The sequence below is a fragment of the Gorilla gorilla genome, chromosome 12, assembly GCF_029281585.2.
Source record: "Gorilla gorilla gorilla isolate KB3781 chromosome 12, NHGRI_mGorGor1-v2.1_pri, whole genome shotgun sequence".
Taxonomy (NCBI): domain Eukaryota; kingdom Metazoa; phylum Chordata; class Mammalia; order Primates; family Hominidae; genus Gorilla; species Gorilla gorilla.
The window spans coordinates 68,193,035-68,219,352 of record NC_073236.2 but is presented as its reverse complement, the minus strand read 5'-3'; the positions used below and the strand labels follow the sequence as shown (position 1 = coordinate 68,219,352).

The window sequence follows — 26,318 nt, the reverse complement described above, 5'->3', positions numbered from 1 at the left end:
TGAAGCTGCCCATGACTAAGGCACTCACAACAGGGAGATGGGGTCTAAGGGGCACCAAGAAGAAGGGGAAATTACCCAGGAGGAACTTCCTGAAGGAGATGGGTCCTGCCCAGCCCAGTGTTTCTCAGCCTCTGCATCATTGGCATTTGGGGCTGGAATATTCTTTGCTGTGGGGGTTCTCAACCTAGTGGTTTTGACCCCAGGTCTAGCCTACCCGGGAAGCAGCAGGTGGCTGCAATCAAAGCTGTGGTCTCCATGTCAGCATATCTGGCCTCAAATCCCAGCTTCGCCATCTTGGCAAATTATTTAACCTTCTCAACCTTGGCTTTCTCATCTGAACTTGGGGCTAATTGTAGTACCTACCTGGTAGTGCTGATGTGAGAATGAGTGAGTTAAGTCACCTGATGGTTTTAGCACAGTGCTTGGCTCTTAGTATGTGCTCAATAAATGTTAGCTGTTACTGTTTATTATTATCAAAGGAGGCAGGAGTGGGGTTCAGAGGGAGGGTCTGCATAGGATGTGGTTGGCTAATAGGTGAATCAAGCAGTTAACCTCCTTGAGCTCCTGGCCACAGTCCCCTACCCTGGTTGGGGAGCCAAGAAGTGTCCCCCTGGAAGCAGGCCCTATGCCATGCAGGAGCAGTGTTCCAGGAGTCAGGACGCCAGGGCTTCCGGCCTGGGCTTGCTCTTCCTCTCCTGATGACCTTGGGCAAGTACCTACATGGCTTTAAGCCTCAGTTTCCTCATGGGTGCATCAGAGATAATAATAAAAGTGCTTGTTTCTCAAGGCTGTGTGAGCCTCCTGGGTGATAAAGGCTAAAAGTGCCCCATTACATACAAAGTTAGATACAAAAAGGAATCGTGTATTACCATTGGCTACTTCAAGACTGTGTCCTTGGAGATAGTTTCTTCCTGGTCACCTAGTTTTCTCCTTGATCTGGACATTTCTTTAGCTCCTGGAGCCTCTCAGTTCTTCCTGGGTCCGGGAATCTGGCTCCTGAACAGGCCAGTCCCTGGCCCTGCCTCCTTGCCTCTGGCCTCCTCCCTGTCAGCCTGCAGATGTGTCTGTAGAGATCCAGGCTGGCAGCCTGGGTTTGGTTGCCTGATGGGATGCTGGTGGTTGGCGAGATGAACTAGTTCCCTCTCAGAGAGTCCTGGGCAAACCTCCTGTGCAGTGTCTTCATCTCTGGGATTACCAGGCCTCAGTAACATACCAAAGTGAAGACCAGAAGCGCTCTCTGCCCGCCCCCCGCCCCCCTGTGATGTGTAACCGAGGCCGCATACTTCCTGGGTGGGTAGTTGGCCTGCAGTTCCTTTCCTGTGTTCAGGCCCTCTCTGCTCCCTTGCTCTAGGGACCGCCTGACTCACAATGACATCGTGGCTACCACCTACCTGAGTATGTCGAAAATCTCTGCCCCTGGAGGAGAAATAGAAGGTATGTACCCTCTTTGTTCTGCCCTTTGACCCCCTGTGCTCTCCCCCATCCCCCCTCTATCCAGCTTACACTTCTAGTTTTCAGAGTTTGCAGAAAAGGGGAGATTATGAGGCCTCTGTTGCCCATTTTCCACTGAGAAGAGCTCTGGCAATGAAAGAGATGTCTTATAGACATTTAGGGTTCTCCACACTTGGATTGTGGGATATGCCACTGAAGGGCACAAAGAGGAATATTCACTCCTGCAGAGAATATTGGCTGGCTGTGGCCATGCCATCCATCAGGTCCTGCATTGGCTGACTGTGCTCTAGCGGTTTCAAAAGCTATTGAAATAGCTCTTATTGTTCTATTAAAAAAGCAACTCATGATCATTTTGTAAAATTTTAAGTAAAGAAATAATCTGAAAGAATATAAAATTTACCTGAAATTACCCATAAGCCCACCCCTCTGGACAAGAACTATTAGCACTCTGAGACCTTTCTGTAGGTATGTATATATGTATGTATGTATGTATATGTCTGTACATGCATGGAAGATGTGTGTATTTAATACATGGGTATGTGTATATATACATTAGAACAAATTGTTTTGAAAATTGCTTTTCGATACTTGACAATACAACATAGATATCTTTTCGTGTTATTAAAAGTTCTTCTATAATACAATTTTAAGTGAATACACATATTCCATTATGTGAATGTATCATGATCCATGTTAACTAGTTAATGATGAACATGTAGGTGTTTTCAAATTTTTCCACATTATAAGCAACTAAATTGGCAAGGAATATTTCTGTAGCTGAATCTTTATATAATTCATGAGTTTCCTTTTGGATAAATACCTAAAATTGGAATTGCTGTGTGAAAAGATTTCAACTTTTTTTTTTTCTTTTTTTTTTTGAGATGGAGTCTCGCCCTGTTGCCAGGCTGCAGTGTAGTGGCCCAAACTCAGCTCACTGCAACCTCTGCCTCCCCAGTTCAAGCAATTCTCCTGCCTCAGCCTCCCGAGTAGCTGGGACTACAGGCACACGCCACCAGGCCCAGCTAATTTTTGTATTTTTAGTAGAGACAGGGTTTTACCATGTTGGCCAGGCTGGTCTCGAACTCTTGGCCTCATGATCCGCCCACCTCGGCCTCCCAAAGTGCTGGGATTACAGGCATGAGTCACCGCACCCAGCCTAGGATTTCAACATTTTTAAGACTTTTGATATTTATCAAAATTGCCCTTCAAAAAGGCTGGACTACTTTATACTCTCATCATGCCCCTAGGCTTATTTTGCTATACCCTCCCCAACACAGGGTAAAATAATAATATTAAAAAGGAACTTTGTTAATTTTATAGGTGAAAATAGTATTTCATTGTTGCCTTAATTTTCATTTTATTGATAGCTGGTGAAGTTGACCGATTTCAATTTGAATATATTTAAATAATTATTTTATATTTATATATAACATGTTTATATAATTTATATTCATTCTATTATAAATGTCTTATTTATGTTCTCGGTCCATATGAGGAAATGTTTATCTTTTTCTCATACCTTTGTAAGAGTTCTGTATATATATGGATATTAACTTTTCCCCTGTCATATATGTAGTAAATAATTCTTGTTGGCTTTATTTTACCAATTAATAGTTTTTGACCTATAGAAATTTAAAATTTTATGTAGCCAAATCTGTTAGTCTTTTCCTTAGGGAATACGGCAGGGATATAGCATTACTTTTTGCAAAATTGTTCTTTGGTGATACAAACACTGTATTTTGAGTAATCTTTTCCCTATATTTCGAAATGCTGCCTTTATCACCTACTAAATTCCTAAATGTGTTCTTGGGCCTGTTTCTCTATGATCTTCAATTGGTATGTCTGCTTATTATTTCTTTGGTTTTGATATCTGGGTTATGCTGGCTTTGTAAAATTAATTGTAAAGATTTAAAGTCTTCTCTAACATCTGGAACAGTTTCTATAACATAAGAATACAGTCTTTTGAGGGTTTGAAATAATTCACCCATAAAACCATATGGGTTGGGTGCCCTTTTTGAGTGGGTATAGTAATAGCTCTTTAAAAACTTTTCAATTTCTCCTGTGACGATTGTTATTTTTAGTTTGTCGCTTTTACTCTAGTCAATTTTGATAATTTATATTTTCCTAGAAAAGCATCCATTACATTGAGGTATAATTTATTTACATAGTGTTGTACAGAGCAAATTTTTATAATTTGAATAATTCTCTCTACCTGTGGTGTTTTACTTTTTCTTGTTTCTAATGCTATGTATTTGAGTTTTTTTTTCTTGATTAGCTGGTTAGAAGTTTATTTTAAAACTTTATTGGACTTTTAATCTTTGCATTCTTTAACTCTCTTTAGACTGATTTTATTGTTTCCTTCTTTAACTTTCTAGCTTCTTGTCTTTATTTTTAAAATTTCTTATTTAAATAATGAAAGTATGGTTTCTGCCTTCTGTGTCATCATGCTCAAACCCTAAGGTTCAGCAGACCCTGAGGTTATATTTAACTCTATTAATTTTTTTTTAACATTTAAACATTTGATCTATTTTGAATTTATTTTTGTGTGTTTTCTGACAGCAGTCTGATTTGATTCTTTCATAGTTAGTCTATTTTTTTTTCCTGACTAGATGCTGCTCATAGGAATTTATCTTTTTTCTTATAGTTTAGAAAATTATTTTAATCTATCTTGGTACAGGACACTTTCCATTGAATTTTGTCTGAGACATGATGAATTCTTAAATCCGAGTTGAGGATTGTTTTTTAAAAATTCTGACATTATGCCATGGACAGCTGAAGGCGGAGTGGGGGAGTGGGGAGAGCTCTAGCTCTCCAGCCCACCAACTTGGGTTCAAATGCTCTTGGCTCTGCTTCTTTGTAACTGAGTTGCTCCAGTCTCCGTAAAATGGGGCTCTTACAAGTCCCAACCCTCATGAGGCGGTTGTAAAAATCATGAGGTTATAAAAGTAAGGTTCTTATAATGTCTAGTACACAATAACCTTAAAGTAACATTTGCTGTTTATCATCATTAAGATGGGCTTTCTATGTTGCTAATCTGATTTTTTTCTGTACCAATTCTGCCTTTTACTGCTTCGTACATGGTTTAAAATGGGCTGTTGCATTTGTAGTTTCTTGTCAAGCCTTCTTTTTCCCCTGTCACTCCTTTTATATTTTCCTTTACTTCTTTGCTCCTTGTCTGTTCTCTCCCGGCAGTTCTGCTTTGTTCCACAAAAACTACATCTTCTTGTACTCTACTGAGGATTCCAAATCATTTTCTGTAATATGCAGGTGAATGCTTTCCTGAATCTTATGGATGCGGTTTCCATATCCTGATTGGCTCTCTGCCCTCTCCCTGCTTTATTCACTCTCCCGCAAGATCTGTTCAGTGTTGGTATCTCTCACAGATAGGGTGTGTGGGTCTTTCTCTGTCCATCCATCTCCTCAGATCTTTAGCTGGAGGACAGGTTAACGTGCCCAGTTTCTGGCCGACTCTACCCAGTGCTCTTGAAGCTGGAGATCGTCTCCAGATTCTAGATCTGTAGGAGACCTCTAGGAGTTCTTCTCCTAGAAGAGGAGACTGGAGGAGATACCATTTTTAAAAATGTTCTTTTTTTTTTTTTTTTTTTTTTGAGATGGAGTCTTGCTCTTTTCGCCAAGCCTGTAGTTCAGTGTGATCTTGGCTCACTGCAACCTCTGCCTCCTGGGTTCAAGCGATTCTCCTGCCTCAGCCTCCCAAGGAGCCAGGATTACAGTTGCCTGCCACCATACATGGCTAATATTTTTTATTTTTAGTAGAGACGGGGTTTCACCATGTGGGCCAGGCTGGTCTCGAACTCCTGACCTGAGGTGATCCACCTGCCTTGGCCTCCCAAATGTTAACATCGTTTTTAAGCAAGACATTGTTAACTTAGACTTCTAGCTGCTTGATGTCCTCAGATCCTTCTGTAAATGTAGGCAGCTATCAGAGGCATATACCTGACATTGTTTTTCATTCACTTCATTCTTTTAGGAGATGCTTATTGAACATATGCCTTCTGTCAGGGGCTGGGCATAGAGGGTTGAACAAAATATTCTTGGTCTCACCCTCAGGGAACTTAGAGTCCTGGCAGGCGACACACAAATAAAAATATGGGTATAAGTTGTCTTAAGTGCCCTCGAAGAAAAGGACATACATGGTGAAAGAGAATAACAGAGTAGGGGAGAGCTGCTTCTGCCTGACGGAATCAAGGAAGGCTTCTAGGAGGAGGTGTCTTAGGCTGCCAGAGGGGAAGCCACCGGCATGTGAGGAGTAGGAAAGAGTTCCAGGCAGAGGTGATGACATATTCCAAGGCCATGTGGCAAGAAAGAAATGAAAAGACTGGTTTGGCTGAGTTCTCTGAAACATTTAAAGGGCAACTTTTAATTATAGAAAATTTCAAGTACACGCAAAAGTAGAGAATTGTACAGCAAACTCCCAGATACCCTCCCTGAGCTTCCACATCTAGCTGCTCTCTGCCTTCTGATTTCCTTGTTGGAACTTTGGACTAGTCCCAGAAACGACCTTCCTGAAGGCACTGCGAACTTCTTCTTCCTGCCCCAGCCCCTCCCTTCCTCGCTGGGGGAACAATCTGTTCCGGGATGTGGCCCCTTCACTAATTGCTGTTCAGATAGTTTCTGAGGAGGGCTGTCTCCTGCACAGGTAGAGAGATTTGGGGGTGGTAATGCAGACAGAGGGTCACCTCACAGGTCAGTACTCTTGGTGTGGAAGGAACCTCGTCTTCAGTTTTCTGACTGGCACTGTCTCTCGTCTCTCAATCCAGGGGCAGACAGTGGTGGAGGCACACTGTGGCATTTCTGACTGTTTTCCGACAGTTGTGTTTCATGACGCTGCAGCCGTGCCTACCACCAGCTCCCTGATGGAGAGTTAACATCCCCCGACCTGTCTTCATTTCTATGCTGTGTGGGCCCTCACCTTTCTCTGTGTCGGCATGAGTGTGTTGGTGGGAAGGTAAGAAAGATGTTTATGTGGTCACTAGATGGCGCTCAGGTCACGGGCAACCCAGCATGCTGTGGAAGGCATTCAAAGTCGGGACCACCCTCCATCACAGATGGTTCTGGAAAGAAATGAGAATCTTCTTGCAACCAGCTAACCGGTTTTGAACATGCAGTTAAATAGCTTGATTTAAGTGGCAGTAAAAGAGTTAAACTTGTGCATCCAACTGGAGCTGTCCTTGATGACTCTCGGACTCTGCCGACCCGTTCCTGCAGAGGTGGGTCCCTTTCTGGGGCCAGGGCCTCTCTCCGGCCTTGAGGTCGGGCCCTTGCCTTGCTCGGGCCAAGCCTCCCCGACTTGCCTGCAGCCCCCTCAGAACGTGTCGCTCCAACTTTCCTTTCAGCCCTTTTTTATGTTGTTTCTCCACGTTGTGGGCTTGTAGCCCATTGGGGCGATAGACAAGACTTCTATTTCCTCACTGCTCTCAAAGACCAAATGAAACTGAACTGTAAAAACAAGTTCTTTCTCTGTATTTCCCCGCCTCAGGGTTCACCAGATGATTAGGTTCAACTAGGAGTTTTTGTTTTTCTGTTTTTGTTTTTGTTTCCAGTGAGGACAAGACCTGACACTAACCTTTTAAACACCTCTGCCCACAAATTTGCCTGGGCACACTAGAGTGTTCCTTGGACCCTGTGCTCTGAAGTATTAAGTAAGAATTTTGTTTTTTAAAAAAGAGTGCTTTCCTTAGAAGCTGCAGGTCTTTTGAGAGGTAACAGGCACGTGAGCTCTGTGAAACATACACAGATTCTTTGATAACTTTATACATAGGAAACTCATGCTCCATAAATAGCACTTGTATCCTAGTGTTTTCCATAGTTAAGAAATCCAAAGTTAGTCTCCTTTTGTCTCTGGAATGTACATGATGCTAATTTCCCAGCAGTTTTCAGTTTCTCCTCTTGCCTGGCGCAAGCGAGAGTCAGGCAGCCAGCCGTCATGGGCTTGGGGGTGTGCCGAGAGGCAGACGGAGCTGGCGGGGCAGACCGCAGGTGACGGCCTCAGCTTCTTCATGCACGTTCTGGGGACTGTGTGCAGGGCTGGGACTTGTGGCTCACTGGGCTGGGAGGTCCTGCTGTCTATCTCCTTCAGCTTCCCCCAGGTGAGGCAGCTGGGCTTCGTTGCTCGGGCCACAGAACTGGGAGCATTCATCTGTGTTTTGGGCTTCCACAGCCCCAGCTTCCTGGGCTGAGGGAAAACACAATAAAACACTTGTGTTTTGGCAGAACGGTGATGTGGACTAAATAGAGGCTGTCTTAGGTGGCTTCACTGGTCACTGTGCTCTTGAACTGTCTGCAGACACAGGGGCGAGAGCCCGGGATGGACCTTCACACCCAGAGACCGCGATCCGCCCCCAAGTCAGGAGTCATTGACCTAAGACATCAATAGGGCCGTGTCTTATTACACATTCCCAGGCCTCCTCCTGCACCTGGTTAGGTTTGCTGAATGAACAAATGAATGAAAGAATGGGTGAATTAGGTTGGGTGCTGTGGCTCACACCTGTAATCCCAGCACTTTGGGAGGCTGAGGTGGGTGGATCACCTGAGTTCAGGAGTTTGAGACCAGCCTGGCTAACATGGTGAAACCCCATCTCTACTAAAAATACAAGAAATAGGTGGTGGTGGGCACCTGGAATCATAGCTACTTGGGAGGCTGAGGCAGAATTGCTGGAACCTGGGAGGCAGAGGTTGCAGTGTGCCGAGATTGTGCCACTGTGCTCCAGTGTAGAGCAAGACACTGTCTCAATAAGTAAATAAATAAATAGAAAGAAAGAATGGGTGAATTAATGAAAAGGTGTGGTTGGGAGGCAGGCTGCTCCGTAGCTACCCACTTGATCCTCTGAGCCACCAGAGCCATGTGTTGGTCAGATGGCCGATGGGATTAGGGGCACATCTGCATCTGGGCTGGGCACCAGTCTGCAGCCAGAATTCAAAATCAGTCTGGGTGGGAAGCCGACTTTGCCTCTGTAAGAAGCACATGGGGGTTGGAACTGTGACCTTGGCCTCATTAGCTCGAGATAACGGGCCAGGCCTGTTAGTAATCATTTAGAAGGAGCTTAAAATGTGATCTGTTTCCTTCCGGTGGTCCCTGGCCACTGCTCTCCTCGGGCCTGCAGCTGTGCCTGTGTTGGCCCTCTCGCTGTTGCAGAAAACTCCCCATGAGCAGAGCCCTGGCTCGCCCACAGAAGGAAACCTCTTGCCTTGGAGATGAAGGTGACCATGAACTGTGATTTCTGCAGCCCTGGTGTCTGCTGGCTGGCATTCATAGCTGAGGCCTCGCTGAGGAGGGCTGAGGGGCTGGGCCGGGTCCTCCTTGCTGCCTTTGCCCTGTCCTCACTCTGGATGGCCACGCTCCCTTCTCTCTTCTCCACTCTTTCTGTGTCTTTGTGCATTCTTCCTTCACAAAGTTTTCCTCAACCCTTGACTTCTGACTGCAGTCACAGAGCTAGGGGCAAAACAAGTGTTTTCTGGAGGACAGCAACAGGTAAAGGTGAACAAGGAAGGGAAGTAATCAGCAAGTTCACCAACCATGTCCCGGGTGTGCACGTGACCTCAGACTGCGTTACACTTTACTGTTGGAGAAGGAGAATGGGAAGATCAGATTTGGGAAGAGGCAGAAATCAGAGAGGACAGTGGAGGAAGACTGAGGGCTGTCCGTTTCCTTGGCGCATCGCATACCTGCCTAGAAGTGAGGGACAGATTCAGAGTCCATACATGTGCCAGAGCATTTCCTTCCGTGCTTTTCTTATTTCTAGACATTCCTTACCAACATTCAGGGGCACACCCAAGTGTGTAGTGTGTTCAGCTTGTGGACAGTGTCTGGCTCTGTGCTTCCCTGGAAGCGGCCTGTGTCAGAAGCCAGATGCCAGTGCCTGCTGTTGTGAAAATGCAACGTGGAGCCTTCAGGGGGGTGATCCTGGACACGGCCACTAGGTGGAGATGTTGTGCCTTGAAATGTCCCTGCTCAGCACGCCTGGTCCCAAGCACGACCTGCCTGCGGGCTTGGAGTGTGGGGTGTGCCTCGCTGCCTAGCTCTGGCCCTTTTGTGTCTCCCCACCCTTCCGTTGTGTCTGTACTTTGTTCCCCTCACTTATCTGGCTATCATATGGAAAAGCACATTTTCTTTTCTGAATTATTCCTTGAGTGTATTGAATCAAGTTTCGGGTCCGGTTTTCAACTGGCAAACGGAACACACAGAGTGATGGGCAGGCCAGGTGGGACCCCCAGGGCTCATGGGGTGTTGGGGGCTGCGTCTGGAGGGGCCGTGATGATTTAGTTTATGATAAATTCACAGCTGGGCAGAGGGTGGGGCCTCGGGCCACATCTGTTTCACACCCGGGAGCTGTCTTTCCATCTGTCTGCCTGCCAGCTCTCCATCCACAGCCTGTTCATGTAACCCGTCCTTCTCCCAGCCATGCCCACCCTAACCCCTTTTCCATTTCTTTACGCTTCAGAGGAGCCTGCAGGTGCTGTCAAGCCTTCGAAAGCCTCAGACTGTACGTTGCTGTCACCTTGGGGACAACCAGGGGAGTGGGGCCTTGGGTTTTGGCTAGAGGGGCGAGGGTGCTGGAGGCATGGGGTTTTTGATTTGCCTGAGATGGGATTGAGATTCCCCCACAAAGGTAAGTCCCTGGACTTACCTTTGCTGTCACCTCTTGGCCTCTGTGGAGCATGTAAATCGTCTGGAATGCTTTAAGGGGCGATTTTCTCCCGCTTCCCCCAACCCTTCCTAAATGGGATAGGCTTGGGCTGATGCTCAAGTTAGACCACTCTGTCTGGTAGTGAGGGGTAGGGGCAGGCATGGGGGTCTGGAGTGGGGCAGGGGGAGTGTGAGGTGTTTCAGGGGCTAGGAGGAGGCCAAGAGGAGTTAAAAACTCTTGGAGTTGAAATCCCCAAGGTAAATCATAATTGAGATGATTAACGCAAATAATTAGTAATGCTCCTGTTAGGCCACCTACCTGGGCCTCCCACCTCTCCTGAAGGCCAGTGCCCTGTCTGTGTTGGGGTCTAGGAGAGAGAAGGTGTTGAAGGAGGTGGGGAGGCCCCTGGCTGAGAGGGGAGGTGAGGCTCCAGCCTTCTGGTCCCTCCCTGTCCTGGCCCCTTCCTCATCCCTAGGGCCTCGGCAGGGGCTTGACTCACAGTGCATGACTTTAGGTCTAGCTCAAACGCTTCTTTGCTGAGGCCATTTGTTTTGTGCCTACTTTGGCCCATCCTTGTGTGGACTGATTGGGTCGTTCCAGAGGGTTCCTGTCTCTGGCCCTGCTTTCTACCTTTGGCATTTTGGAAACAACCTCTTCCCCATTCCTCTGAAAGGGACACTGTGGCATTTTAGGGTTTTCAGAGCATGGCCAGTAAAGTCCCATCTGGGAAACTCAGCTGTGAGCTGGAAAATGATGTTAGTAAAAGAGAGCCTCCAGAAAAGGAAGAAAGAATGTGGAGAGATTTCCCCTCTTCAGGAGTGTAATTCTCGAACTCTCCTCTGACCTGCTCTGTTAAAAAATGGTTCTTTGTACAATGTGTGTGTGGGGAGGAGATTCTGGGATGAGGCAAGGCTGTTAGGGCAGAGGGTATGTGCCTGGGGGCTACCCTAGGGAGGAGGAACGTCTAGCTGGGCTCCATCCCTGGCCTCCTGGGAGATGGTTTCTCTGGTTACCGGGCTCTGGGACCTCTTAGCCCCTCCCCATTGGCCGCAGGGCCTACAGTGCCTATAGAAGCTAAGATGGAGAGCACATGCAGGACTTGCTGGGGGTGGGGCTGGGGAGGGGCACGAGCAGTGGAGGGCCTCAAACCACAACTTTGTGTGCTGGCTGAGTGCATGGGCTTTGAGGTGACACCATTCTGGACCCTGCCATCTTGTAGTCTTGTGTTTCTTTGCATCTCCAAGCCTCGGTTTCCTCATCTGTAAAATGAGACTAATAAAAATATGATTGCATCTCAGCATGATGGTGAGGAGTAAAGAGACTTAGGGGAGGGCGTGAGAGCTATCGCTCGTGGCGTTCTTCTTTATACACTGACAGGAGCTGCATCTGGTGCATGTTGGGGGGGAACTGAGGGCCAGGGTGGGCTCAGGTTGGAAGGTGGCTGGGTGGAGCATTGGGAAGCCCCACTGGGCCGACCCCTCTGATTGCCACTTGTGTCTCCCAGTGGATGACTACCTGGGCTTCCTCCCCACTTTTGGGCCCTGCTACATCAACCTCTATGGCAGTCCCAGAGAGTTCACGGGCTTCCCAGACCCCTACGCAGAGCTCAACACAGGCAAGGTAAGCCGGCTGGAGCCCTGGCAAGGGCAGGATGCCAGATGCCCAGGTCCCTCAGGAGCCCAGGCCTGCATGCAGGGTCTTCCAGCCCCTCCTGGGGGCCCACGACCTGGCAGCCAACCCCTCAGGGAGTTCTCCTTCTGCCCCTTGACGCTGCCTCTGCCTGAGTGCCAGTCTGATCCTTCCATGTTCCTCGCCTTGAAGTACCCAGGCCCCGTCTCTCTGTCTTTGTCTTTTGGGCTGAGTTGGCATCTGGCACTGTCCATCTGGGTGGCTTGTCATATCCCCCGAACTCTCTGGGCCATGCTTTCCTCACCTGCAGGGGGGATGAGGTTGGCTGAGGGACCTCCTGGGTGCCTGAGAGATGAGCTACCTCAGGGCCAGAGGGTGCCCCTTTCCTTCCCCTCCTCCCCTCTGTCTCCCCTGCTCCTTGTGACCTGACCTCCCTGGCAGGGGGAAGGTGTGGCTTATCGTGGCCGGCTTCTGCTCTCCCTGGAGACCAAGCTGGTGGAGCACAGTGAACAGAAGGTGGAGGACCTTCCTGCGGATGACATCCTCCGGGTGGAGGTGAGGGGTGTGGCTCTGGGTGGGAGCTGGGTGTCGGGGCAGGGAAGGGATGGCCAGGCCGGGACTGGCCTTGAGGTGTCATGGCGGAGGGAGGACTCAGCTCTGCCCACATGCATTGTGCCTTTACCTCCCTGGGCCTCAGGTCTCAGCTGTAAAGTGGGAATAAATCAACACTTGCCCTACTTCCCTGGAGGGATGATCAGAGGCTCAGAGAAGATAAATGAAAATATTCAAAAAGTCTAGAGCTTGATGCAAAATGAGATGCGATTTTATAATAACATAAGGATAGCTAACTGTTAAGTCAAATAAGCACTGAACATGTATCAGGCACTGTGCTGCTGACACCTCTGCCGTTACTGACTCCTCCCAGCACCATGAGGTGGCTGCTGTTATTATTATTATCCCCATTTCACAGATGAGGAAACAGGCTCAGATATATCAGAGCAACAAATGGTAGAGCTGGGCCTTGTGTCCAGGAGGCAGCTGTGTGGAGTCTGTGTGGTGCTTTAAGCTCTTAGACACAGTGGTCAGATGGCTCTGGTTTGAATCCTGGCTCTAGCACTTACCGGCTGCATCAGTTTCCCTATCTGGAAAGTGGGGGTAATGATTATACTTATAAGACAGTTGTGGGAATTAAGGAAATTAATACACATATGCAGTAAGCACTTACTAAGTGCTAGCTGTTGCTACTATTTACATTCACCTAACACCCAATTGTCTGACCCCTCTTCTCTCAGTCATAGGATTGAGTTCCTGCCCTGTCCCCACCCCGTGCTCAGAGCCTGGAGGGGACAATGAGACCCTTTCGTCCCAGGCACACGACAGTGGCAGCCCGTGTATCCTGAAGAGCTGGCTGCTGAGGGAGAGACCCTGAGTGGCATGGGGCAGGAGCTCTGGGCAGGCGCCTGGTGGCTTAAAAGCCTTCAGCCCCTCTGAATGGCAGATAAGGCCTGGGTTGCCCCTGCGGGCCCAGTGGGAGCCCCCACTCAGCTGACGTGGTGGTACCATGGCTGCTGGTTTGGATTAGGGGCAGCTTGACCTTGGAGGAGTAGCTCTTATTAGGGAAGCGTGGCCAGACACACGCAGACCTGGAATGAGCTTGTTCAGTTAGCAATGAAATCTGGATGCTGTTTCTTTCTTGGGCTACTTGCCACCCATCAGTCCAGCCAGGAGCTATTGGGTGCCAGTTATGGCCGGGGCCTGCCAGACGTATGTCCCCTCCCCAGCCCGGGTGCCTTTCTTTGCTCCTCCTGTGACCCTCTGGTCTACTCTCTGCTCTCAGAAGTACCTTAGGAGGCGCAAGTACTCCCTGTTTGCGGCCTTCTACTCAGCCACCATGCTGCAGGATGTGGATGACGCCATCCAGTTTGAGGTCAGCATCGGGAACTATGGGAACAAGTTCGACATGACCTGCCTGCCGCTGGCCTCCACCACTCAGTACAGCCGTGCAGTCTTTGACGGTGAGGCAGTGCTCCTGGCTGGGACCCCGATCACAGGATCATAGAGCAGGGGGCCACACCTTAAATCCCGCCTCCCATGGAAAGCTGCCAGAGTCTACTCAAAGGCCCTGGTCCTGGCCCTGGCAAACCTGTTCCAGCCGTCCCCTTGCTCTCCTCCAGGCGAGGGGCCCTACTACTAGTGCCCACAGATGCGGCTCCTGGGACCAGCTGTGGTCAGCATTGACCCTGACCCATCCTGATCATTTCAAGGAGTCAGCCGGCCTTGGTTTGGACATTTTAGGGAGTGTGGCCTTGGGTTTCCCAGGGCGGCTCTAACATCTCCTCAGTTTTGCCATGCCCAGGAGCCCTAATGAGAGCTGCAGCTATCTGCTCAACTCACGAAGGGAGCTCAGGCACCTCTTCAGACACTGGGGAACACGGGTACGGGCCACTCCACATGTCCAAGGGGGTTCTTAGATGGGAAGGGTGAGCAGGTGCCTGTCTCTGTCCCACGTGTGGTCCCCTTCCCAGCTCTGCCAGTCCTAGCCCTGGAGTGCCCAGGAGGCTGGCACTCTAAGCACCCCATCCCACCCGCCCTCCACTCCTGGCACAGCGCTCAGGCCTGTCTCTCCATTCCAGGGTGCCACTACTACTACCTACCCTGGGGTAACGTGAAACCTGTGGTGGTGCTGTCATCCTACTGGGAGGACATCAGCCATAGAATCGAGACTCAGAACCAGCTGCTTGGGATTGCTGACCGGCTGGTGAGTGAAAACTTGCCCAAAGCTGCACATGCCTGTGCATGCACCTGCTACCCCCGCTGCATGGGGTGTCTCAGACCACCACCCACTGGTGCACACACTGACACATGGCTGTGCCTACTGCCATTGTGGTTGGTGTCCTCCGTGTCTTGGCAATACCAGGCTTGTGGTCCTGTCCTGCATGCTTGGAAGAGAAAAGAGGGGATGTGAGCAATCTGAAGCAGCCCCAGTGTGCAGTGGGACACAGAGCAAGGGAGCAGAAGGAAAACCTATGCCACGCAGCAGGGCACGGCCTGGCTCTCGCTCGCTTACTCACTCATTACAGGCCTTTGGACTCGTAATGCACACAAGGGCTTGTGCTAGAAACTTCTAGCCAGAAGCTAGAGGCTAGAGGTGAGCAAGGAGTTGGCTCTGTCTTCAGGGAGTCAGTTTATTAAAGGAGGGCATAGGCTCACTTGTGCCTCTCATACAGGGCTTTCCAAACTTAGGTACAGGTGACATTCCAGGGACAAAGAGATGTGGGGCTCAGAGTAGGGCGGGTGGCCAAGGAGCATCAGGAAGGCATCATAGGCCAGCGAGGGGGCTGTGTCCAGTGCAAGGAGATGGGGGGTGGGAACCCCAGCTAGGCCACCATTGCAGAGACCTGGGGGAGGGTGACCAAGCCCTGGGAAGGAGATGGCCTTGGGGGGAAATTGCAGGACTTGAGCTACAAGGCCTTGGTGGCCGACTGGATTTGGGGCTGAGGAAGGGCTATAAGGAGGAACTCAAGTGGCTGGGGAATTGGGAAGCTGGGGAGAAGAGCAGAGCATATGAGGTCAGGTTCTGTTTTGGAGGTGAGGAGGAGCCTTCTGGGAAACCCCCTGCAGATGCTGGATGCTGCAGTCCTGGCACTTGGCCAGAATGGAGGAGAATCACAGGTGGCCAGAGGTGTAGAGGCTAAGGGAGGTGAGGAGGCTGGGCGGGAAGCTGATGGTCCTGGCAGTGGCTGTAGGGGTTTCTGTGGCATGGATGGGGACAGCTGGTGAGAAAGTGGAAGAGACATGTGCAGGCCCTACTGCAGGAGCATGCTCAGATCAGCAGGTGGAGGGAAGGGGGACTGGAGAGGCCTGGGCATGTCTGTGGGTGGGGAGGTGAGCATGGCTTGAAGGAAAGGTAGACAGAGAAGGGAAAGAGGCCATGGTGGCCCCACCTTCCCAGAGACTGGCAGCTCTAGGGGAAAGAGGAGACCAGCGAATGCTGAGATGGGGAGAACGTGGAGTTGATGCTATACAGCTCCAGTATCTGCCTTCTGGGCCCATCACTGGCTCACAGCAAGACTCCAGACTCCAAGAGGGCAGGGACCGTGTTCTTTCCAGTTCTACGAGATTGGTAGTCCAAGTCCTGAGCACGTGTCCTTGCTCAGGAAGGCTGGTGGGTGGGGAGGGGTGTGTCGGGGGCTGAGGGACAGTCCTTGGCCTCTCAGCTCAGGGCTGAGGCCCCATGGAGAGGGCTGGAGAAGAGCTCGGTAAGGACCTGTTTCCCTGGGAGGCAGCACAGGGAGTGAGCAGGCCACGGGAGTTTGAGGAAAGAGCTGTCTGTGATTACAGGTGGCAGGACCAATCCTGGAGGAGGGCGCTCTTAGTCTGAGCCTCATTGGGTGGTAGAATCTGGAAAGGAGAGAGGGTTCCAGGTGGGGAACCAGAGCAGGCTCAGAGAGGGCCACTTACCTGTGGGAAGCCAGGCCTGGTTTGAGGGTAGCAGGGAGGAGTCAGAAGCCATCAAGTTCTGCCCAAGTCTGCAGACACCCCCTGAGCTCCTCGTGACTACATGTGAGGCTGGAGTTACAGGCGTGAGACTGGATGTATTTGGGCGTGGGGAGCCTCGGAAGGTTCTTGAGCCAGGATAGACCCTGGTTTGTTGGGCCTGGACTCTGCCTTCTTTGCTCTAACTGTTCACTCCTTTTTGGTTCAGTAGCAGTGACAAGGCCTAGGGGTTGGGTCCAGCATGCACCCTCTGCCCTGTGGTGACACACCTGACCCTTGCCTGCCCGTTCCACAGGAAGCTGGCCTGGAGCAGGTCCACCTGGCCCTGAAGGCGCAGTGCTCCACGGAGGATGTGGACTCGCTGGTGGCTCAGCTGATGGATGAGCTCATCGCAGGCTGCAGGTAGGGGGGACCTGGCGCCCCTGGTGCCCACCTCTCCTGGCTCAACTGGGCCTGTTTCGCTGGGAGTGCTCGTGTGTGGCAGTGAGCAATGGCACGTCTCCCAGCCACGCTTGGCCAGCAGTCCAGCCCGTGCTGAGTCCAAAGGTGGTGGAGCCAGCACAGGAGTTGAAAAGGTGACATTGAGAGCAGGTCATAAATCTCCCTGCAGCAGCGGCAGCTGCGGGCCCGGCGGCTGGCTCACCTGAATGGGGAGCATTGTGTCTCTGATCCCCGACCTCTTATTTCCCTGATGGAATCTCCAGGAGGAGCTGGCTGGGGGGTGGGGTGACGGCGCCCCTCATTCCCTCAAGGCCATGTCGGGGATCATGGTTTCTGTTTAGCTTTCTATTGACATGGCTGATTGTTGACTTCAGGAAAAGAGGGCCCGGGGTGTGGAGGCCCAGCAGAGGGGTGCATCTCACATCTCCTCCGCTGCCATGTGGTTTTGGGGAGCCACCCATGGGTTTTGACCCTTGGTTTTCTCAACTTCAACCTGGCATGAAGAATAACTACTTTATAATATCTTCTAAACAAAGTGCCTGGCCCTTGGGAAGGATTTAATAAATGGTAGCTATAATTATTGCTCAGAAGAAGAAATGTCAGGAGACTTAGCTCCTGGTCTCTTTATCTGACTTGGTGACTTTGGGAAGCTTCTCTTCTCTGGACTTTAGTTTTCTCAGCTGTTAAATGGACTTAAATAGTTGCCCCTCTGCTCTCCACGGGGTTAATATATGCAAATGTGTGAATATATGCAAATGTATTCTAGGCTCCCATACGCCTCATCACCCCTCCCTCAGCCTGGCTGTACAGTCCTGCTGAACGCATCTGAGAAACTGATAACCATGGTCACTGATCCAGCATCCCTTCTATTGTTTGTGGCTCAGTTAGGAAGTGTATCTTTATCAAAATATTACCCCAGAGAAATGCTCCTGGCCCAGTAGTGGAATTCCAGACAGGCCATTCACCCATTTCCCCCAACCTTCCTGAAGCCTGGCAGGCTCAGTTCCAGATGCCCAGAGCATACTGACAAAGGTACAACTTCAGCCCTCCAGGGATGGTTGGATGCAAAAAATGGGCAGAGGAGGTAAAGTGCGTTAGGAAGTTAGAGGTGAGCACTGTAGGAGCTCCAAGCAGGTGCATCTCATTCCCACAAATTGAATTCAGGGAAGCTTCCTGGAGAAGGGGACGCCCGAGGTGGACTTTGAGGGAGGAGCAGGAGTTAGCCTTTGGAGAGGGGACTGCCAGGGCAAAGGCACAGAAGCCTGAAATGCCTGCTGCCTCCTGGGTGGGGGAGGTGGCAGGAGAGGCTGTTGCCCAATTGGGCGGCCCCGAGGGTCTCTGCTAAGGAGAGCTCAGCCCTGGGAGCAAGGCTGAGGGAAAGGTGATCCCAGCGTCTAAATGCTGCAATGTGAGGAATGGACTGGTGGTGGCGGCGAATGGCAGGTGCTGGGACCAGGGGAGGGGAGACTGGACATAAGGCAGGTGAGCTGTGATGATGGTGTAACTAAGGCAGTGATAGTGGGAGGGGTGGGGGCTAGGGCAGCATGGACTATTTAGGAGGGATTATGATGACAAGCAGCCTTCTGTGCCAGGCATTGTCCTAAGAATTTTACATGTATTAACCAACCACGAAATCTTATGAAGTAGAAAGTAGGCTGGGTGTGGAGGCTCACAGCTGTAATCCTAGCACTTTGGGAGACTGAGGCAGACAGATCACTTGAGGTCAGGAGTTCAAGACCAGCCTGGCCCCATCTGTACTAAAAATACAAAAATTAGCCATGTGTGGTGGCGGGTGCCTGTAATCCCAGCTACTTGGGAGGCTGAGACAGCAGAATTGCTTGAACCCAGGAGGTGGATGTTGCAGTGAGCTGAGATTGTGCCCCTACACTCCAGACTGGGTGACAGAGCAAGACTCTGTCTCAAAAAAAAAAAAAAAAGTAAATGACCCTCGTTTTACAGATAGGAAACTGAGGCACAGAGAGGTTAACTTGCCCAGATTCACACACCTAGTGAGTGGCAGAACCCCCTTGCTGTGCTGCTCTGTAATGGACAGAACCTGATGATGGGGTGTATAGGGGAGCCACAGGAGGGTTCAGAATGATCCCCTGATCCTGGCCAGGGGGGCTAGGTGGGCATGGGGGCTGTGCTCTGAGAGGGTCAGCAGGAGGAGGAGCCAGTTGAGGGGGAGGTGAGGCATTCAGGACAGGCTGTGTTGAGGTATCTGTAAGGAAGCTGGCCTGTGGTCTGGAGGTGGGAGGACAGAGTTAGGTTGGAGGGGCACATACGGGCACGGTCAGCCTGTGGTGGCTGCAGCCACTGGGTGAGCTCCCCAGGGCATCCCTGGGGCCCCAGACCCCACCTGCAAGGTGACTCATCGTGCCATGTTGGCACCACCTTGGGTGAGGTGGGTGGGCCAGGACTCTGGGTTCTACCCGTGGCCCTGCACATGACCCCCATGTTGTTTGTAGCTTGGCAGGTCTGAGGGGCCTGGGACATCTGAGACCTGTGGGCCCTGAGTCCTTGGCTGCCCTCAGTGACCTCCACAGGGCTCTGCTCTTGGAGGATCTGCCTACAAACAGTTCTGGCCCCTTTGAGTCACTCTCCTGGGGTTGGAAGAGTGGCTGGGCCTCCCAGCAGGGAGGCTGGTTCCGGCTCAGGAGCTTGGGAGGGGAACTGGGTTCCTGTCCTCTTGAGAATGCATAATGGCTCTCTAGGGGGGGAAGTCCAGGCAGCAGGAGCAATTCGCTCAGCTCCACCTGAGGCCACTGAGTGGCCCAGCACTTCAGCTAGAGGGCTTCCTCCACCTCTCACTCCAGTGCTGAGCACCATCACAGCTGATAGGCAGAGCAGCCGGGCATGGGGGCCCTGAATGAACTCAGGCCCATAGCTGAACACAGCAGCTCACCCTTTCTCCAGCCAGCCTGGCCCACTTCTCCAGCATCGGTGTTCCTCATTCCATCTCAGCCCTTTTCCCGGCTCATCCTCCGGGAGCCTCCCCCTTCCCCAGGGCTGGTGGTGTCCACTCTGTTCCTCCAGCCCAGCCCTCTTCTCTGATCTCTAGACCTATGAACCCAAGGTGCTGGACATGTCCACGTGGATGTCCCACCAGCACCTCCGTGCTGCGTCTGGGGCTACACATGTTGCAGACAGGTTTCATCACCTCCCAGCACTGTCTTTTCCTGGGTCCCCAGAATCCACGCTGGAAACCGGAGCCAGCTCTGACTGCCCTCCTCCTTTTTTCTCTGCCCCAGCCCTGGTGGCTCTGCCTCACCCATGTCCTTCCTCCTTCCTTCCTCTCCCACCCCTCCTTTAGTATCCCCATCGTCTTCAAGCTGTGTCATGCCTGCCTCCATGTCAGCCCTGCAGTGGCTGCTGCTGCATCCAGGAAAAGCCCCTGCTCTCATCCTGGTGGACAGGCCTTTCTGTCCCCACCACCTGCCTCACGGAGCCCTAACGCTTCTGAAGCTCTGTGCTAGTTTGTCCGGCCCTCAGCGCCCCCACCCCTACAGGCTCCCCCTTGCCTCTGTGTCTTTGCACTTGTGCACATGCTGCTCCATCAGCCAGGACGCCCTTCCCACTCTTTGGGCCTTACTAACTCCTGCTGGCCCTGCCAGGTGCAGCTCAAGGCCACTTCCTCCAGGAAGGGCTCCTGACTCTGAGGCTGCTCAGGTGGGGATCTGTTTGCGTCTCTGTTCTGCGGACTTCCTGAGAGCAGGGCCAGGTCTCATCTCTGGAGGCAGCATCCAGTCCAAGCCCAGGGCAGAGCTGTTGCTCACTAGGAGTGAAATGAATGCCCCGAGGCCAGTTCATCTTTCAGGCTGGACACTGCCCAGGGTACAGGTACCCACCTGGCCCCGCAGAGGCAGGCAGGGACCTTGGGAGCAGCCCAGCCCACTCTGCTCTCAGCCTGCTGAGCCCTGCGCTGGGCCTACCTGCAATTTCCAAGCCAGCCGGCATTGGCGGGGCCCCTGGCTTTGCTTAGGGCTGGGTGGAGCGCCATCAGCCTCCTCTTCCCGGTCTCCCCTTCTTTCCGTACCCCCTGCCTTGGGCTTTCCTGAGGAGGGAAAGAGCCGAGACAGCACGGAGACAGCTTGTTAGTGGCACTCACAGGTCCTAAATGTTTCTTGGGGAGTCTTGGCTGGGCTGTGGCCTCCATGAAAATCTCCCTTTGGTGGTCTGTACTGCAGCCCCTCCCGGCTCCCGACCCAGGCTGGGCGCATAAATCACCCTGGTTGGCTTGGCTCTCCCTATCCCTCTCCAGACCCGCCTGCCCCCGCTCTCAGGCCCACTCAGGCCTGGTTCCCAGGCAGGCCCCAGCCCAGGGCTCCGGCCCAGGCCCCCCCGCCCCGCTACCCACCGAACATGCCCCTCCACCACCGAGGAGCGGCCTGGGGCAGCCCATCCGCGGCACCCTCGGGGCAGTAAATATTATATTACTACAGGGTGTGCAGTACGTGACCTGAGACAGGCCCCGGGGCTTAAGTTTCCCGAGATGGAGTTTGCGTACTGCTCCCCCCATCCTAAAAATTCAATTAAAAAAAATAACAGGAAAAATGTAGTGCGCCGAGGGCCTGCCAGAGTGGTGTATCTGGCGGCGGCGGTGCCGCTGCGCTCTGGCGGTAATTGGTTCTGCATAGCTCGGGGAAATTGGCAGAAAAATAAATCAGCCGGGAGCCGGGAGTCAGACGCTGCAGGGAGGGGAGGTGGGGGGGCTGCAAGTGGTGGGAGCAGACCTGGTGGAGCGGGTTTGACTAATGTCCTGTTTGGGAGTCAAGGGGGTGAGGTGGGGGCAGGGCAGCCCCCATACCCTCAGTGGAGAATGGAAAATGGAGAGGAGTCCCGCTTGGTTAGGGAGTGCACAGACTGCCCCGCCGCATTTCTGCATGGCCCTTGTGTGGGTACCGACCCCTGGGCTTGGAATGGCGAGGAGTAGCCATATGAAGGACTTTCAGGGCGCCTCCGTGGGATGGGGGAGGTCAGAGTTCTTTGCCTCTAAACAGGATTGAGCTTAAACCTGACCTCCTATCTCTCAGGGCTCAGGGCTGTGTTTCTGGCATTGCATGTACCCCCCACCTCCTCTCCAAAGGCTTCCCAAAGCAGAGGGTTCTGGGAAGGGTTCTGTTGTGGCTCCCCACCCCACCTCAGGTGGATACATCTGAGCTGCTGGCCTCCCTGCAGTGCCTGCAGTAGCTCTTCAGGGGTTCCTAAATTTCTTCCTTGAAGAATGTGGACATAGCACAGAGCAGACTTGTTTCAGTGCAGGGCACTCAGTGCTGGAGCCTCTACTCTAGGAGGATCCAGGAGGCAGGAGCAGGACCCCCTGGGCCCTCCGAGAGCCTGTAGTCAGTGGGGCAGAGGGGAACACACATGCAAAAGAACTCACTGGACTGGAGTTGAGGACAGATTCCAAACTGGCAGTCCTGGAATCGAGGGCTGGGGGCTCCAGATCAGGAGGCGCGTAGGCTGACATGGGTGAGGAAGGCTTCCTGGAGGAGGTGAGGATGGAGCACATCACATAGAGATGGCTGTGCGTGTGGAGCGGGCTGGAGAAGGCACCCAGCAGGCAGGCGGAGGGGATGGGGCCTGCTGTGAGAACCCTGGCACATGTGCATGCCTGGACCTGGGAGAGCCCTGGGCTCATCAGGCACATTCCATCTGTCCGTCCCTCACAGCCAGCCTCTGGGTGATATCCATGAGACGCCCTCTGCCACCCACCTGGACCAGTACCTGTACCAGCTGCGCACCTGTCACCTGAGCCAAATCACTGAGGCTGCCCTGGCCCTGAAGCTCGGCCACAGTGAGCTCCCTGCAGCTCTGGAGCAGGCTGAGGACTGGCTCCTGCGTCTGCGTGCCCTGGCAGAGGAGGTAATTAAGCCTGGGGGTGCCTTTCTTCTTCTGCTCTCCTGCTGCCTGGAACATCAGAACTGGCAGGGACAAGGGGAATGTCTGGATTATTACCCACCCTGGTTCCATTGCTGGGTGACCTTGGGCAGGTGACTTAACCTCTCTGAACCTCAATGGACCAATTTGCAGAAGGAAGAGAGAGGGTACGATGGAATACTGGGTGTTATGGGGCCCAGCACAGAGCCTGGCACACAATAGGTAACTAATAAATGCCCTCTGTTTGCCAAAGTATGTCAGAGACAGAGCTGGGACCAGAATCCAAGGTACCTGGTTCTAGGTTCAGTGACAGGGCCAGCTTCCCCAGGTTCCCGACTCCTTCTTCCTGCTAGCCAGTGCCTGTCTGCACCTGGCCAACAACCTGCCCTGCTTGGACCCTCTGTTTCCTGTTGTCCTGGATGCCTCTGAACCCCAGGCCCAAGGAGGCTTCATTTTCGGTAACTCTGAGTTTTGCTGTATCTGATCAGAGAGAACCGGCTCTGGTTTGTCTTTGGGGAACTATTTCCCCACCTGCAGACCCTCCCCCTGAGGTCTCTGTGGCCAGATGCACCCACCCGGTTCTGTGGCAAATAGGCAGGTCAGGTATTTGTCTGGAATGAGAAGGGTCTGCTCATAAGTGGTGGGCAGACACAGCTGCTGCCTGCTCTGACCAGGGCCATGTGGGACTCCCAGGGAGGAGGTAGGGGCTCTCCCCAGGAGTGTGAGAAGGGCAGGGCCAGGAGAGCGGTTGCTGGAGGAAGCTGTGGAAGGGGAGAGGGAGGCTGCTCAGGAAGGGATGTGGGTCCCTGGAGTCAGCAGGGCCTATAGGCACAGGCTGGTTCCCTGGTGGACACTGTGTTGCTCAGCTGTGGACCAACTCCTCACAGTGGCAGCAGACCAACCCCTCAGGCTGGTCACGGGCTTCCCGCTGTAATCTCAGCCCAGACTGACCCGTGAACTGTAAGCACAAATTGTGATATGGCTGGAAGGGGTTAAGGTCGAACGGTGCTGTCACTGTAAGGGCCCCGTGGAGAGAGCCCTTCTCAAACTTGCATGTGCATCAGAATCCCTTGGAGGGCTTGTGAAAAGCAGGTTAGGGCCCACCCCTCGAGTTCCTGCCCCCCGGAACTGGGGCGAGCCTGAAAATATGCATTTCTAACAAGTTCGCGGAAGCTGCTGCTGCTGTGGGCGCCACACTTTGAGAACCCCTGGTATAGTGGTTAGGAACACATATTTGGAGTCAGAAAAACCTGCGTTGGCTCCTAAGCTCTCGAAGCCTGAATTTCCTCACCTGTCAAATGGGGCTGCCTGTCCTGCCTCCTGGGCTCGCTGCTGGGGTTCAGTGAAGCGATGCATGGGCATGCTTCACCTGTGCTGCAGGAGCATCAGCTCAGCAGGACCCTGGGTGGAGACCCGGGGCTCACTTGGGCTCACTTTGCTCATCATCCTTGGAAGCAAATGGACCCTTACCCAATCAGCCTGCTCTCCAGAGTGTGCAGCTGGGAGCAGTTGTCAATCATGCTGGAGGGGCTTAGGGGCCTCACAGTTTTGTTCTGGACTAGTCACCATTTTCAGAGTCCAGTGTCTTCAGGCCATGGGAGTCCTGCTGCTACGGGAGGAGGGTGTGTGTCCTCTGGGAAGGGCATACCTTCTGTGGATCTGTTCCCGCTCTTGGGGCTGAGGAAGGCGGGTGGTGTCCTAGGCGTAATGTTACCTCCCTGGTCAAATCTAGTTCTCTGATGTTTGCCCCCTGGGAATGTCTACCTGGTAGCGAGGACCTAAGAATGTAAGATTTGAGGTCCAGGCAGGAGTGTCTCTTCCCAGAAGGATGTACTCAGCTCAGTAACCTTGGCGGGCTTCTCATGTGAGCTGGGGGCAGCCTTATGCTCTGTTCTCTGGGGGCTCACCGCCACTCAAGCCAGACACTGGCCAGCCCTGGGAGGTCTGGGGGAAGGCCAGGGTGGACAGCGTGTGGGATGGAAGCTGGGAGAGGAGAGGCCTCTGTGGCCTCTGAGTCAGAGGTCAGCTCACGGTGTGGCTGTGGGGCGTGGGCCTGGTGTGTCACCATCCCCACCCCGACCACCACCCTCTCTTCAGCCCCAGAACAGCCTGCCGGACATCGTCATCTGGATGCTGCAGGGAGACAAGCGTGTGGCATACCAGCGGGTGCCCGCCCACCAAGTCCTCTTCTCCCGGCGGGGTGCCAACTACTGTGGCAAGAATTGTGGGAAGCTGCAGACAATCTTTCTGAAAGTGAGTTTTCTTTTTTCCCAAGTCATGATCGTATTTTTCCCAGCATAAGGCCTTTCTCCCACCTCTTCTGTTTCCCCCTCCTGTTCTTGACCTATCTTAGTTCTTAGGCTGTGGTCTTGGAAGGAGAAGAGGTCTTTGGGTAAAACAATTTCCCTTTTCCTCGGTTCCCCCCAAAGTCCCCAGGCCCCTGCACCTAGTCTAGGAAGTTAGTATGTTTGAGCCGGAATCATTGGCACTGGGAGTGAATGAGGTGGAGTCTGTGGCCCAGGCCATCTGGGAGGGCTGACCCCTGGGGCTGTGTTTGTCCTTCCAGGCAGGTCCCTTATAGGGAGGCCTCATCCTCAGCTCCCAGGCACTAGCAGGCCTTGCATGACCTGGCTTCCACACCAACCCGAGTGCCCTGGACTGGAGCTGGAGCCACTCTGAGGCTCAGGTCCTCCCTGCTGGGAAGGCTGGTATCTGGGGCTTGGGACAGGCACACCACAATCTGGACCCACTGGAGAGCTGGGAGCATGTAATTCTGTCCCTTGGTCTCACCAGCCCCCACCTCTCCTGCCCTTTCTCCTCTTCTAACACCCATCCCTGCTCCCTCTTCCTCCTTACCAGGAGAGTCACCAGCTTTGGGGACGGGTGACAGGGAGGTGAGTGGGTGCTTGGGGAGAGCCCATCTGTGCTCCTCTCTAGGCTCATGGGTGGACAGAGAGCCAAAGCTGCTGTGGTCATGGTGTGGCCTGGCGTGCAGGACACAATGTGGGAGATCCCTTCCTGCACGATGGCTGCCCAGGCCCAAGGGAGGGCCCTCCTTGAAGAGCTGTCAGCAAGGCTGCCCCTGCTTGGGGAGGAGTGGCCCTGAGAAGCAGGCCTGCTCCTTACCTCTCTTTTTTTTTTGAGATGGAATCTCACTCTATTGCCCAGGCTGGAGTGTAGTGGTGTGATCTCCACTCACTGCAGCCTCCGCCTCACAAGTTCAAGGGATTCTCCTCCCTCAGCCTCCCAAGTAGCTGGGATTATAGGCGTTTGCCATCCCACCCAGCTCTTTTTTTTTTTTTTTTTTTTTTTAGTAGAGATGGGGTTTCACCATGTTGGCCAGGCTGGTCTCGAAATCCTGACCTCAGGTGATCCGCCTGCCTTGGCCTCCCAAAGTGCTGGGATTACAGGCGTGAGCCACTGCGCCAGCCCTCCTTACCTCTTTTCATTTGCCCTGAATAGCTCTACTAGCATTCAAGGACTCCTCAGCCTAAGGCACCAGACTTTCATCCAGCCTAGTCCACCTCCCCAAAGCCCCTCCACGCTGGACCTTCCCCTTCCCTACATCTCTCCTCCCTCCTCCCCTCTTCCAGGAAGTCGTTGTTGACTTACTTTAGCGTGGAACCCTGAAGCAGAGCCCCCTGAGTGATGCTGATGCATTTGTATATTGGCCAGTCCTCTTGTTGTCCCCTGGGGGGTGTGGAGAGGGCAGGTTTCAGTAGCACAGAGGATGCCAGGGCTGGTTGGAGCTCTATGTGGCCTTGGGCAGGTTGC

General features: G+C 52.6%; 1 protein-coding gene across 16 annotated transcripts in view; it reads left to right on the top strand.

Moving 5' to 3' along the window:
• DYSF (dysferlin) overlaps positions 1-26,318 on the top strand; it is a 231,031-nt gene that overhangs the window by 85,011 nt on the left and 119,702 nt on the right. For 8 of the 16 annotated variants that reach the window (XM_004029398.5, XM_004029401.5, XM_004029400.5 and 5 more), the window contains 9 exons: positions 1,352-1,434; positions 9,912-9,953; positions 11,602-11,717; positions 12,168-12,281; positions 13,564-13,741; positions 14,360-14,484; positions 16,519-16,625; positions 22,337-22,529; positions 24,642-24,797. In XM_004029398.5, the coding sequence (XP_004029447.5) occupies positions 1,352-1,434; positions 9,912-9,953; positions 11,602-11,717; positions 12,168-12,281; positions 13,564-13,741; positions 14,360-14,484; positions 16,519-16,625; positions 22,337-22,529; positions 24,642-24,797 (1,114 nt within the window). The remainder of the gene's footprint in view (positions 1-1,351; positions 1,435-9,911; positions 9,954-11,601; positions 11,718-12,167; positions 12,282-13,563; positions 13,742-14,359; positions 14,485-16,518; positions 16,626-22,336; positions 22,530-24,641; positions 24,798-26,318) is intronic. The other 8 variants (XM_004029397.5, XM_004029399.5, XM_004029395.5 and 5 more) reach the window with 1 other exon arrangement.